The sequence below is a fragment of the Scatophagus argus genome, chromosome 15 (assembly GCF_020382885.2).
Source record: "Scatophagus argus isolate fScaArg1 chromosome 15, fScaArg1.pri, whole genome shotgun sequence".
In the NCBI taxonomy this organism is placed as follows: Eukaryota; Metazoa; Chordata; class Actinopteri; family Scatophagidae; genus Scatophagus; species Scatophagus argus.
In genome coordinates this window covers 9,821,007-9,834,705 of record NC_058507.1, presented here as the reverse complement: position 1 = coordinate 9,834,705, position 13,699 = coordinate 9,821,007, and the positions used below count along the sequence as shown (strand labels likewise).

General features: G+C 39.5%; 2 protein-coding genes across 2 annotated transcripts in view; both read right to left on the bottom strand.

Moving 5' to 3' along the window:
* rcan3 (regulator of calcineurin 3) overlaps positions 1–2,133 on the bottom strand; it is a 37,004-nt gene extending 34,871 nt beyond the window's left edge. The window contains exons 1-2 of the mRNA XM_046413302.1: positions 1,950–2,133; positions 448–712 (exon numbers count right to left, since the gene is read on the bottom strand). Of these exons, the coding sequence (XP_046269258.1) occupies positions 448–663 (216 nt within the window). The 5' untranslated portion in view covers positions 664–712; positions 1,950–2,133. The remainder of the gene's footprint in view (positions 1–447; positions 713–1,949) is intronic.
* An 811-nt stretch (positions 2,134–2,944) lies between these two features.
* Positions 2,945–8,332, bottom strand: nipal3 (NIPA like domain containing 3). The gene is made up of 11 exons (XM_046413793.1): positions 8,093–8,332; positions 7,678–7,746; positions 6,987–7,158; positions 6,757–6,816; positions 6,361–6,506; positions 5,471–5,567; positions 5,183–5,318; positions 4,914–5,002; positions 4,767–4,830; positions 4,401–4,495; positions 2,945–4,174 (listed from the first exon to the last, which is right to left on the bottom strand). The coding sequence occupies exons 1-11, from the start codon at positions 8,126–8,128 to the stop codon at positions 3,996–3,998; spliced, it is 1,143 nt and encodes a 380-aa protein (XP_046269749.1). The 5' UTR covers positions 8,129–8,332; the 3' UTR covers positions 2,945–3,995.
* Positions 8,333–13,699: the final 5,367 nt, after the last annotated feature.

The window sequence follows — 13,699 nt, the reverse complement described above, 5'->3', positions numbered from 1 at the left end:
GGCCTTGACAGAATCTACACAGTGTGTGGTGTGTGCACATGGCCACAACGCACATGTACATAGTGTCAGAATGAGTGTGGCGATGACAGGCTCAATATGGCTCACGATTCCTGCCAGTCATACTGTAATCAGCAGCCCTGCATTCATGTTCCCTACAAATAAATAACAGCATCACGACGTGTGTGTGTGTGCGTGTGTTCGTGCCAGTGTTAGTAATAAGCAGTGCGGCTCTAGACCATGACAGGACTTCGACAGACAGGAGCGAAAGCTGTGGATGACATCATGCACTTGTTGCTGGGCTTTGAATCTCTGATGTGCTGACACATCCAGCAGGATGACTCAAACGGACACAGACTGACACACCAAACCCACCAACACACACACACACACACACACACACACACAGCACCAAAATGTGACCCCGAAAGTGAGTTTGCTTCATCTCACCCTGTGTACAACCTCTTCGAACACGGCTTCGTGGACGCCGCACGCAAATAGCGCCGTGGGGAGGTCGCTCAGATCCATCATCTCCTCCGCCACGCCGTCCTGATCAGTCTCCCCAAACACCATGTCCTCTTCTTCCTCCTCCTCCTCCTCCTCCTCAGGATCACTGCTGCAGGCCTCCGAGCCATTGCTCCAGGCCTTGGAGCTCTCCCGCAGCATGTTGAAACCTTTTCAGAGGCAGCTAACAGGAAGCTGGGCACCACAGAGGCTGGGAACCGGGGAGAGGGGAGATTAGGATATTGTAAATCGGGAGAAAAGGTGAACATATCAGCAGGATGTTAGAAAGAAAAGCGCAAAGAGGACGAGGTGATAGTGAGACACAAGGTGCATGAGGATTACAGGGTTACCCTAAGGTGTTAATGACAATATCAAACATACTGTGAGACAGACAAAAGAGAGCAACAAGAGAAGAAGAAGAAGGAAGACAAAGGAAGGAGTGACAGCGAAACATCACGAGAAGAGAGAAAGATGAACAGGAGCAGAGATGAGATGAGATGAGATGAGATGAGATGAGAAAGGTGGATGTTTCATGGTTAGATGTGCCAGAGATACTGTTTTTAACATCTGTCTGGGCTCATTCAACACTCTTAATAAGCTTTCAGCTCTCGTTCAAAATGATACAGATTTCGCCTTAAAATATTACTGTTGTGGCTACCAGTAAGAATCCCTTTCATGTTGGATTAATCTGCTGGTTATTCTCTTTGTTAACTGAATAACTCTCTGAATAAAACCTCTCACAGTCCAGCGCGCTTCAGTTGCTTGTTTTGTCCAACAAAATGTCCAAACTCCTAAGATATTCACTTCACAGTTACATTCACATTTAAAAGGATGAACTGCAGTGGATGTTTCCAGAAAAGCAATTGTTGCTTTATAATATTATAAATTTTCAACTTGGGAAAGAGAAAGCACGAAAACAGTGATTATAAAAGAAGGAAAGAAAGTTTGGCCTCTTCATGTGGAACAGAAGTGGTCAAAGTGGGGACAGAGTGCCATCTAGTGGGACATTTAACCGAATGAATAATCTCATCCATATTTTAATCACAAGGCCAACTGAAAATCAACCGCATATCGAATATTTAGAAGAAAATGTGTAGGCATGCGTAGTGACTGCAGCCCAAAAACCAGATCATACTGTGACTTAACCTGACGCGCAAATAAAACACGCTAAAGCCGTGACATCAATGACGTCACAAGCATAAATAACCACAGAGGCTTGTGACATCAATATGAGCATCCGCGTGTGCTCCGTGGAAACACCTGGATATTACGTGAGGGGCTCGTGCAGCACTGACGTTTATAGTAAAAGTGAAATCACTTTGTTCTGCAAAATCAAATGCTGGTTTTTCACTATGATATTAAAAACGCGTTTAAGGTTGAAGTTACTGTTTTAATTTTCCCCATTTTAATCGGTTCAAAGGCGAACAATTATTGTCTGAATTACTCACCTCACAACTGCCAGCGACAGCCGCCAAAACAAGCCATTTATAGATGGACTAAAAAAGCAGAATTTTTCAAATGACTTTGTTTAATCAAAGAGATCGAGGCTGCTCTGGTGTTTTTAGAGCTGCTGTCAAACGTGTCGGTGTTTGTTGTATTATCGGACACTGTTTTGATGCAGCCTACCCCGCCGTTAGGACCAGCAGGTGAGACCAATGACATTAAGGCGGAGGCTCGCAGCGACCAATGAGGATGCAGCAAGGGAGAAGACGCTCCGCTTCAAGATTGGTGGGCGACCCAAGCAGGAAGCGGCACTCTGCGGTCCGTTGTGTGTGTGTGTGTAGATAAACTGTCTCACACACTGTGGAGGGATAACGAGGAGGTCACATTTCTACACACATAAAATAGTTTTAGACAGCATCATTTTTGAGCTGTTTAAAGTTCAAAGCTTTTCACAATTATCGATTTTCAAGCAGTGTTTCAAAAAAAAAAAAAAAGGTAGGGTTAGGAGGATTTTTCACGCACCAAATTGCAGACTGGATTATAGGATTATATTATAATGACTTCACAAACACTGCTGAATTTATTGTTTATTGAGGTGTTGTTTTCTGGCCACACGCCAAAGGAAAACAGCTTCCATATGTCTCTTAGAGCTGGATGTTTCTTTGCCATGACTGCTCATGAGTGATACAGCAGTAAATTAGAACATTTCATTAGAAGTAAACCGACATCAGGGTGATTGACTGATACAGAGATTTAGAACCGAGTCGTTTTTGGAAAAATACATTTGGAAAAACATTTGTGATCAACCGTGAGCATCACAATCATGACGTGCCAACACATGATCTTGGGCAAGCATCCCTGCAGATTTTCAGATTCAGTTTCTGATCCATTTTGTCCAGGCGAAAGACATGAGGCACGACTCCAAATGCACCACAAGCGAGTCACATCAGCTTTGCGTAACACCAGGTTGTGTAAAAATTTGCGATGGAAGAGAGGAAAACGGTTTTAAAAGCTGGTTTTACTGCAGGGCAGTTCTGGTAACAAAACAGGATTCAGTTTGTTTACACAGCGGTGCTAATGTTAAGCTTACACACACACAACCAAAATAAAGCACCAAACCAACACTGTGGAAAAGCTCTCTGCTTTATTAACACTGTAGAAATGCATTGCCACATGTAGGGTTGGAGTGCACACAGTTCTCGCAGCCATTCATCCATTACGGAGTGGAGTTTAATCATTCAATACTTGCATTTACATTTTGCTTATTGCTGCATCATTTTTCAGCTTGTGAACGACTGATGGTTACATTTAAAAAAATATATACAACCAAAACTCTTGTTTGTAACCAAGATGATGAGTACTTAGCTGAGAAACGAAATGCAGATTTCCTACAGCAGATTACCCTTTTATACTTACAGTTTAATTAGTTGTACAGTTTATCAGTAATTCCAAAACGTAATCATGGTTACAGTTGCCTCTTCAGAAATGAACTGCTACAGCGACGCCTCACTCATATAACCCGTGTGTTACGTGCCCTCTTACAGCATTTTATCCAGTGTACAGCTACTTCTTTTCTTAAGAAGCACTTAAAAACAAAGTTGAAAATTAATAAATACATTAAAATAAATTAGAAACAATTGCATCCATTGTTTGGTCACGTGAGGAAAAGCAATAATACACCGACGAGTGAATGATGAGCAAATGCGAATATAACAGTTATGGAAGTGAGTCCTTACACCTCATATCTAAGTAGAGTAGAGGCAGTAGCTTCAAGGCACAACACACTCTCTGCCGTTATGTTTCTGAGGTCAAGTCCGTGAAGGCACTGCAGCACGCAGCGGCTTCAGGTTTCTACAACGAGCAAAATCATCTCAATAAAGGGAATGATTCCCAAGGTCACGTATGATTCAAAAAATTTCAGAAAGAAGGGAGGAGAGGAGAGGAGTGTAAGGCAGACTGAGAGAACATCTGAAACACCCGGTGGAAACCTCCACTGGAGGCCGGTGGCGGACAAGAAACATACCCAAAAAACCCACAGAAATACTTAAGTTTTAATCTTTCTTTTGGTCAGGCAGGCCATGAGAAGCATCAGTGGATGTCAAGCTGACTTGTGGTTGTTCCAGGTTGGCTGGTAGAGAAGCAGGAGCAACTCCATCGTTGTTGACCAGAGCTCCATAAGAGAAAGAACCGTTAAAGTCTACCAGGCCTTTGTCATGAATAGTTGGGACACCTGATGATGGAAAGAACATGTTTAACGTTGCAGTGAGCCACCGTGTGTTAAAATGCCACAGCAAAATCATGTATTTGTATTGGACTATTATTTATCGTTTAAAGACAGACCAGGCGGGAAACAATTTCAAGGTCTAACAAAAGCTAATGATTTTCAACATGTTAAAGAATAATTAGGATCAGCTGACAACTGGTTCAGAGACACTGAATTTGAAGTTTATACAAACCCGTCGTCATATCCATAGTGACATATGGCTCAAAGTTCTTGGTTTTTTTCCTATTTCTGGTGATGAGAAAGACCCCGAGGAAAGAGAAAGTACATCTGCGCAAAGCAGAAAATATTAATGTCAGCATATTTCCATCAAATATTTATGTTCTGTGTTTATCAGGCACTACACATGATGTAATATGTCTCACAGCAGACAATTGCATTTACATTTCTAGTCTGACCTGCAGTAGGAAAAAAAAACCACAAATTGTACTAATGACATAAATGGTTTAGTCCCTGTAAGCTGTGACATTGAGCCAGCACAACACCAGGACCAAAAACAAAATGTCTTTGTGACAAAGGCCTATGATGGTTAACCACTCACCCCAACAAAAACAAGCAGATGTGAAGGATGTCTTCATTCTTAAACTCTAAGTAAAACACAGCTCCTGAAAAACCAAGAAAAGTAGAAAACTTCAGGGTCCAGACGGCCACTCTGGATCTGCATTCACTCGTCAGTCCAATAACTCACCAGCTACCACAGCAAAGAAGGTGGAGAGGATGTAGTTGACGCTGGCGATCAAAGAGGAGTCATACAGCTGACAAGCTTGGGAGAGAAACCTAAGGCAAAAAGACACACAAAATGTCATTTTGTTCATTTGTAAAGTAAAGAATAAAAATGTGACTGGCAATTCAATTCACATGTCTTTAACATTAACTAAGTGCCACCTGCAGCCACCGCGCCAACCACCCTCTCCCATCCGTTTTCAGTAAATCATCTTTGATGTTGCTGTCACTCACTTGGCCTGGAAGATCGCTGAAGCCACCATGCACACAAACGTGACACTGAAGATGGGGTAGTAAAGCTGCATGTTGCCCTCAATGGTGAGAACCAACATGCCTGACACTGCTTTTACTGTAATGAGTGTGACGGAGCCTGTGGACCAAAGTCAAAAGCACAGTTAAACATAGTGCAAACAGCTTAGATGCCTTTTGAACATTAGAAAACGTGACAATGTATGCTAATGTGGCAATGGCTTGACTTTATAGATGGCATGAAATTGACTGGCTTTAATGCCAGAGACTCACCCAGCAGGGCGACCAGCAGCAGAATAATAACGAGGTAGTTAGCGTGACGCTGTTTGTAGAAGTAGAAAAGCAGGCAGAACGTGATGATCTCTAGGAGCTGTCAATAAGGGTAACAGCAACAATAAATAGCAAATTAATATCAAATAAACAAAACAGAAAGCAGTGCAGTCACTGCCAGATTCAATAATAGCACAATTAATCTCAAAGCAACAGAGAAACATTTATGCTGACTAACAACACAGATCAGTGAGGCGGGGAAATTTGCTGCTTAAGGCAAGTTTGTGGAACACAAATTGTACCTAAAAGGGGACGATCAAATAATTTCATTTCAATTCACAACAAAATTCATAACAAAAGTTATCTCATGACACTTTCCAATTAGAGCAGGTCTAGACCAAACTCTTTAATCAAATGAAATTGTAATAATAATTACAAAACAACAACAGAGACATAAGATACAATACAGCAGCCCTGCAGCATGTTTGATGATGATAATGTTTGATTATGGTTGACATTGACGGAAGATTTGATGGTCATCTTTACGGCTGTAGTGTTGTAAACACAGTATCCCACCAAGTGCCTCTCAATCACTGTTGATGATGGTCTACTTGTAAACACATCTCTAATTGTCTCAGCAATACAAAACATGAGGGTCACCGAGAACCTGTACTGCAGGGCTGCTGGATTGCTTTTGATGTATTTGTACATCATAACTGATTAATTGGTATTCAGCAATGTTACATTTGGCTACTACACCCCAATCAATCATTTTATATCCATGTAGAGAGTTTGCAATGGAAAATGGGGACGTGAAATCAGGAGTGAACTGAGTCAAACGCGTATTGAGCCTTGTGCTTCTCAACCTCTTGAGTAAATGAAAATTATCTTACCAGATACAAGAGCACGGGCCATCCTACGAGGTGTTTCACAATGTTCTCTGCTTTGAGTTTCTCGTGAGAGTTTGGTCCAAATGCTACAAAGAGGTACGTTCCTCCTATGGTTAGGATACATCCCAGGAAGGACAGCCCATAGCGCTCTGAAATCAGATACAACAACACGAGGAGTACGATACTACTTTTCAAACATCTTACTTTTCAGCTAAATATCTGTGCACAGACAAACGTTTTTGTAGTCAATACACTGTCACAGTCGAACAGGCAGTATGTAATTTGCCAAGTGCCTTGAACCTGATTAAAACTTTGCATAGAATGGCGCAACTTTCATGTTATTTGCATATGAGTGTCAGTGCGACCACATCTTCAGTTACACATTTACGCTGAACTTACTTGCGAATTCCTTCAGCTTAGTTTTCTCACGTAGAAAAATAAGGCCCAAAATCGCACTCGCTGAAAACGAAGAGAGAAGCATAAGGCAAATTTTCCTTTTCATTTGTTTTATATATTAAAGTGAGACTTCCAACTTCAATACCCATTTCAATAAGCGTGTTTTCACAATACAATATATTATCTCCAGACATCTAGTGCCAGAAAATTTGAGAACATGGAACAATACTCACTAACTATGGACACAGCATTAAGAGGTGCGACAAGAGCGAGGGGGGCAAAAGCATAAGAAACAAAGTTGGCTCCCTCCCCGAGGCAGGTCAGTACAAAACCGCACCACCAGGTTTTAGTGCGGTAGAAGGGACGCGGGTCCTTGGTTCCCGCTAACGTCACATGGCTGTATTTCTGTGAGTGAGAGGCATGCAAATAAGACAAGCTGACTTGGGGAAACACAAAGTTTACTGCGGTATACTTAACTTATGCAAAGCAAACACATAAAACATGCCTAAATCAATCAAACAAGACACAATCGTTTTGCAGTGAAGGTACATAACAAGTGCAAACAAGAGATGAGGACAAAAACAGTGGCAGGGATGTACCATAATGAGGTGATGATTGTAAATTATTTCACCCACGTCACAGTAATGACAGCCCAGCTTTGCAGTTAAGTGCATTAAATGATGCTGATGTACTTGCATGATTCTTGCACTTCTGGGCTGCATCCATATGGCTGAATGTAAGGCTGTAACTGTAAGTTGCTTTGGATAAAAGTTTGAACTAAGTGTAATGGAAACCTACAGCTGTTGACACACAGTACCAACATTAATACTTTATTATCAGGGTTCTTGGGTGAGCTTAGCAGACACCAAAAAAAGCTTAAAAGTTTAAGAGAGCGTTTAAGGAGGGCGAGGCTGAATACTCTACCTGAATGCATAAGGAGATGCTGACGAGCACATTTCCAAAAATAGCAAGTAAAGTCCCAATGAGATTATCCTAAAGAACAAAGAGGGAGCTTGTGTTTAAGAAAATCACATAAACCATACGTTAAACTTAGCTGTAGCTTCATACTTAGTGAATGAGATTAGTTCATCTTTAAATTTACATTGCAGAGTGAAATAATCGGACATTTTGGCTTTCTTTGTCACTGAACTTAAAGCACTTTGGTGTGTGACAGCCTACCTTCAAAATTTTGCTTTAACATGAGTGTTTAGATGTCACACAGACTACAAATACACAAAATATCCCCATAAGCTTTTTGCCGACTGTTAAGAGAAGTTAAAACAAAACAAAACAAAACTCAAGTTAAGTGACGATTAAAAGGTAAAGTGAAGTGACTCACCCTGTAGGAGCCTTGGTCGGCTCTGCTGGGATCCATGCTGCTCGCCCTCAGAGGCAATTTATAAATTATCAGCAGTAGCCAAACATTCAAACATCAGATATTTCATCTTGTCGCTGTGATATTATTTACTTCTCACTCATTCTTTGTGTTTATCTGACATTACGCCAAACAAGACACCATCTTTGAGACGAGTAGCACCTCACTTCCGGATTGCTTCCATCTGTTTCACGGCTACGTATTGACGTACGGTGGTTACGGTTGAATCACATGACCGATGACAGTGACAAGGTTTGGTGTTTTTTTTTGTTTTTTTGCCTCTACACAAATAATTCATTAAGATAACACAACGTAACTCTTGTCTATAATGTTCTTTTAATTTAATAAAAAAAAAAGGGAATCAACATCTATGCTTGTTCCGCAACTTCTGCCTGCAGTACCACTCTTGGACACTAGGCTGTACCATTGAGCTGAATCAAGAGCATTTACTGGCAAGGAGGAAGGAAGGTATTGATTTATGTAATTAGTGCTCAAATGTCGGGAATTTGTTTGGTCTTGTTTAGTGCACCGCCCTGCTGTCATTATCCAGACACAGGGCATGTACAACCTAATTATTTCAGTTAAATAAGTCTCATATTTATCACAGCCAGACTGTATGAACATAAATAAATGAATCTCTAAAAATATCAGGAGCAGAATACTTTATTGATCCCTGCGGGAAATTGTGTTTGGTACAGCTGCTACAACCAAGATTAGAAGTCTACAGGTCAAAGAATTATAATAAAAATAGAAGTTAAAATATATCTGGAATATAGAAATAAATCTAGAATAAATATAAAAAGTATGTGTGCAGCAGTACAAGTGTGTGATGAAACAGTATTTACTTAAGTGATGCATAAATAAAAAGCGTGATAACGACGATCTCACCACGGTATCATATTGTAATCCTGACTAACACCAATGGTATGTTTTCTCTTCTGTTTGTGTCATTGCAGCAGTGAAGGATGACACAGTACAGTACGTCAGCAACAGTGTTCCTATAACAGGAACAAAACAAGGGCAGGTCAGTGAAGGGTGTTAGCTGCTATTTTAAAGGACAGCAGAGTTTGTTTGTTTTTTTTCCCAGATCAGGTAGAAATCATGTCAGCAACTGATGAGTCATTGATTCCACATGCAGTATTGGCATGTAATATCAAAATTTGCTGTGTAATACTAGTGACAAAGTTTTCCACTATTTTTTGAATGGAAAAATTTACTTTCAAATCAATTTGGCAACTGAAATTATGTTGCCAGTTTCAGATGTTAACTTGATAACTCAAACTCGACAAAATGACAGAAACAGCTTTTTCATTTTTGGCTCCGGCTTTGAAAGTTAACGTCCCTCTTGACATTTCATATGCTAACCAGCAGAGGGAGTGAAATACCACAGCTTGCAGAATGTTTGCCATTTGGTTGCCGTTTAATTTCACAGTCTACCTGCAGTGACCCAACACGGCATGTGAATACCTGAAATCACGCTTCAAGTGAATGTAATATGAAACATTAATAATGTATTCTTGACAAACCGCCTGTTATTTTTTTTCTGAATGGCACGCTGCAAGAGCTTGTCTGAGCAGTTGCTTTGCCCAAAGCTGCTGATTTCTGCTGTGGATGGTCAGTTTTTCCATCAGAAGATTTAAATAATTTTTATTTGGAAATGGGTGTACCTATTCTTCACACTCCAAAAAAAAAAAAAAAAAAAACCCTCAAGATTGTCGTGACATCCGACAGTTGTTTCAAAAGAGTATGAGCCTATGAGCAAATAAGCCCAGTACATACAGCGACAGACAGAAAAATGTAATTTGAAAGGGCTTCAGTGTTGTGTAAGCAGACCTGCCCCCCCAACCATCTGGATCTGGATGCTTCATAACGGAGCAGCAGACCCGAGATGATGCTTTACAAACCAGCACCAGAAGACAATCCTTTGGCACACATGGAGCCAGTGTATCATTAAAACATCAGCACCTTCCAAACTACAAAGGCTTTTTTTTGTTTTTTTTTGCCTGCCCCGCCTGTTACAGTCTGATGTCCTTCATGACTTGTTGGAATGAGACGTGGCGTTTTGGCCCCGTAGATATTTATCACACAGACACTGATTACAGCTCTGACTTTTGGTTTGTGGGAAGGAAAACAGAGACAGGTGCTTTGACCTCAGGGTGTTAACAGGTGTGAGCAGGTATGCAGATGAATGTATTGTGTAATTGTATCGTCTCATATAAAATACAAATCATATCGTTCTAATTAAATACACTCTTGAATTGACATAATTCTCAAAAACTCTAACTCGCAAGTAAAGTTTTTAGGATTTTTAAGTTAGGTCTTTTGCATGGATGTTTTTGTTCAGATTAGTTTGAATTGATTTTAGTTGTTTCAGTTTTATTAGTTTGTTTGTTTTAGGTCAGTTTAACTGTAGTGAGTGAGTATACACATTATGTTCTCAAGTCCATCATATGCATTTCTTAGGTGTCTCAGTTGGTGAGGAAAAGAACTGAAAAAGCACATTAATCTTAAACACAACAAACCTGTGAAGACACTCGAGATCAACAGCAAAGCACAAAGTTTTGTAAAAGTCTTTTGTTTATTAACTTTATATTATTCCATGATTTATCCCATTGGTTCATTGTAATATTGTTTGACCAAATACATACCCAACCAATCTTCATAAACTTTATGTGCTCCAAAAGGCAACTTTGGCAAGGCAAAGGCAGCTCTAACAAGGCTTCTGTCTCCTTGTTCAGAAAACTGAGCCTTCTTTCAGCACTGGACACAAATATTAATCAGATATGTGTCTTTATACACACATACATGTTTTTGCCTTTTTGCCTTCTTTACCATCATCACTTAGCATCCTGCTTAAGGTTAAGTCTCAGGTCCATTCACACGATACTTGACAGGATGATCATCTTCACGGCCAGCACTCTCTTCTCAGATATCATGGATGCAGTCTCAACAGCTTATAATCTTTAGATAAAAATTATATTTCATTTTATGTTGTGTAATTTTATTAGATTCTTTTTTTTTGCCAATTTGTTTCTTAGTATTTGGAGTATTTTTATATATTTTATTGTGTGCAGTTTTTCTCATCATTTATTTTGTTTGTAGTTGTATTTTACTAAATTATGTTAGCTTAGTTTTTATTGCCTTGTTGTTTGTTTATTGAAAGCCAGGGGCTTCTTGACACATCTCATATCTTTTTCAGCATTTGGATTTTGTGCAATCTGTGTGCATGCAAATGAAATATTATGCAATATTATGTTAGCTAAATGATGAAAGAGTCTCTGAAAAACGTTTATGTGTAAACAAAGAAACTGGAACTTGAAGAAAAACAAATTGAGTGTAAAAAAAATATCAAAATACAACATGTTGAAAATAATGTGTAAAACTGGAAGAACAAAAAGATGCAGCTGCAGCCAGGCTAAACGTGCCCACACACAACACGAGGCATCATCAGTCGTGATGCAGTGTGATTTTAATGGCACTTCTGTATCATTTTAATCGTTTATTAGCAATAAGAACTTGTTGATGATAGATTTAATGTAATGCAATATGGGGATTCACTGATTAATATCACGCTTAGAAACATCAAAAGCCCATTTGCAAACCTCTTTCATGTTTTTTTAATATGATTGTGAGACAAACATCATCAAGAAATTACACTTAATGTGCTTTCATGTTATTAAATGTGCAGACGCTCAAGGCTCAAAAACATCTATTATCATAGCCTCACACTGTTACTGTAATACAGTTACAACCACTGCTGGGTCAAATAAAGGTGTGTCCCTTCCACAGGACAGCCGGTCTCTGCATAGTGGACGGACCTGTTCACCGCCACCTGAATACGCACGTGTGTGTGTGTGTGCGCGCGTGTGTTAACAGGTTGATGTTTGGATGCGTATGTGGATAAATCAGTGGTAGAAGCAAATCTGACAATAAGATCCAGATTTTAGCACATACAAGTTTGCAACTAAAAAACAAAGAAATAATTAAATAACTAACTAGTTATTATGATTGTGGATTATATTTTTTCTTTGTTTGTTTGTTGATTAATTGTGAAAGAAAAATGTCCTTTCAAATTTTTCAGAGACCAAGGTAACATCTTAAAATGTCTTGTTGTGTTTGACCAAAATCAAATCATTTATAATTTTACATTTATACTATATATGATGAAGAAAATGAGCAACTCACTGACTTTCAGAATAGCAGCTGATTATTTTTTGTCAATTGACTGCATGACTAATTAACTAATTAATTCAAACCTGCTAGCAAGTGATTTATTGTAGACGCCAAACTGTGCATTTCACATGTTTTTCCTCAAGCTTTCCCAGTAACTGGAAGGAAAAGAAAACTGGTTAATTTCTGCCTGTCACAGACTAAGCGTGTTAATGCTTTAAAATAGAGGGACACTTAAGGACCAACTTAAAGGCAGTGGATTAAAGAGGCGGCTTGCAGCCTGGCATTAGAAAGACTGACTTATCAGGAAAAAGCTGTGCTGTGGCACCCTGTTATTATTTTTGGTGTTTCTTCTAAGTGATTTGAAAAATCAGTAAATAAAAGAATAACCGATTTTGTGGCCAGTAAATTTTCTGTTGATCATCGAATCATTTACTGCTCTTATCTTTATAAGCATCCGAAACAACCCACCGTCCATCTGCTGCTGCCTCTGTTGCAGAGCAGATTGATGAGGTCAAAGGGAAAACTGTTTCACAGGTTGTTTTTTTTTGTTGTTGTTTTGTTTATTTTTTTACAAAGAAGTTTCCATTGACAACTTCTACACCTCTGGCACCATGTTGAAATGTCTCTGATCTTCTGATTTACAAGACACAATTAGCTAACACATCCTATAATTAATAAGTTAATATGAAAAAAAAGGAGTATTATTCTCGACACCCTAAAAGATTGTACACTTCATAATTACTTCCTGTTGGTATCATTGAAATATCTTTTTTTTCCCTCCCCCCAATTATCTGCAATGTGTGGGTGCCTACTCTCATTAGAGGAATGTACGAACGTTAGCGACAAGCATAGCAGTGTGTGTTTAATAACTGCCAGGTCTGTTTTAAAAACCAAACAGACCAGCATCCATTTGTAATGACTGAAGAATGCGCGTACGTTAGATAGGAACAGGGAATGAAGGAGATGTATTCATTACTACGTGGCTCCATGAAACAGGAAGTGATTACTGCTGTGAGGTGATACTCCATCATGTGAAGGAATGTTAACACGTTATGAAGTGGTGGTGGAAGAGCAGGCTATTCCTAAATCCTCTGCAAGTCCAGGCTTGTTAGGAACAGTTCTTGCAATGACTCCTAAGTGACAGCGACAGCATTATAAATAAATGCCTGGCTGATTATATGAGCACAGTTTGCGACTGTGGGTGTAATGTCGACTGCGTTGACAAATCAACTTACCATTGTTTTGTTATTTTTCGGGCATCCCTCCAGGATACTGGTTTCGATGACATTGCGTGCACCTTTTAACATCAGCCAAACGGGATGAAGAAATATATGTGACAAAAGACATGCTCAGAATCTGCTTTTAGTCACATTAATAACACGGATATCATCCATTTCT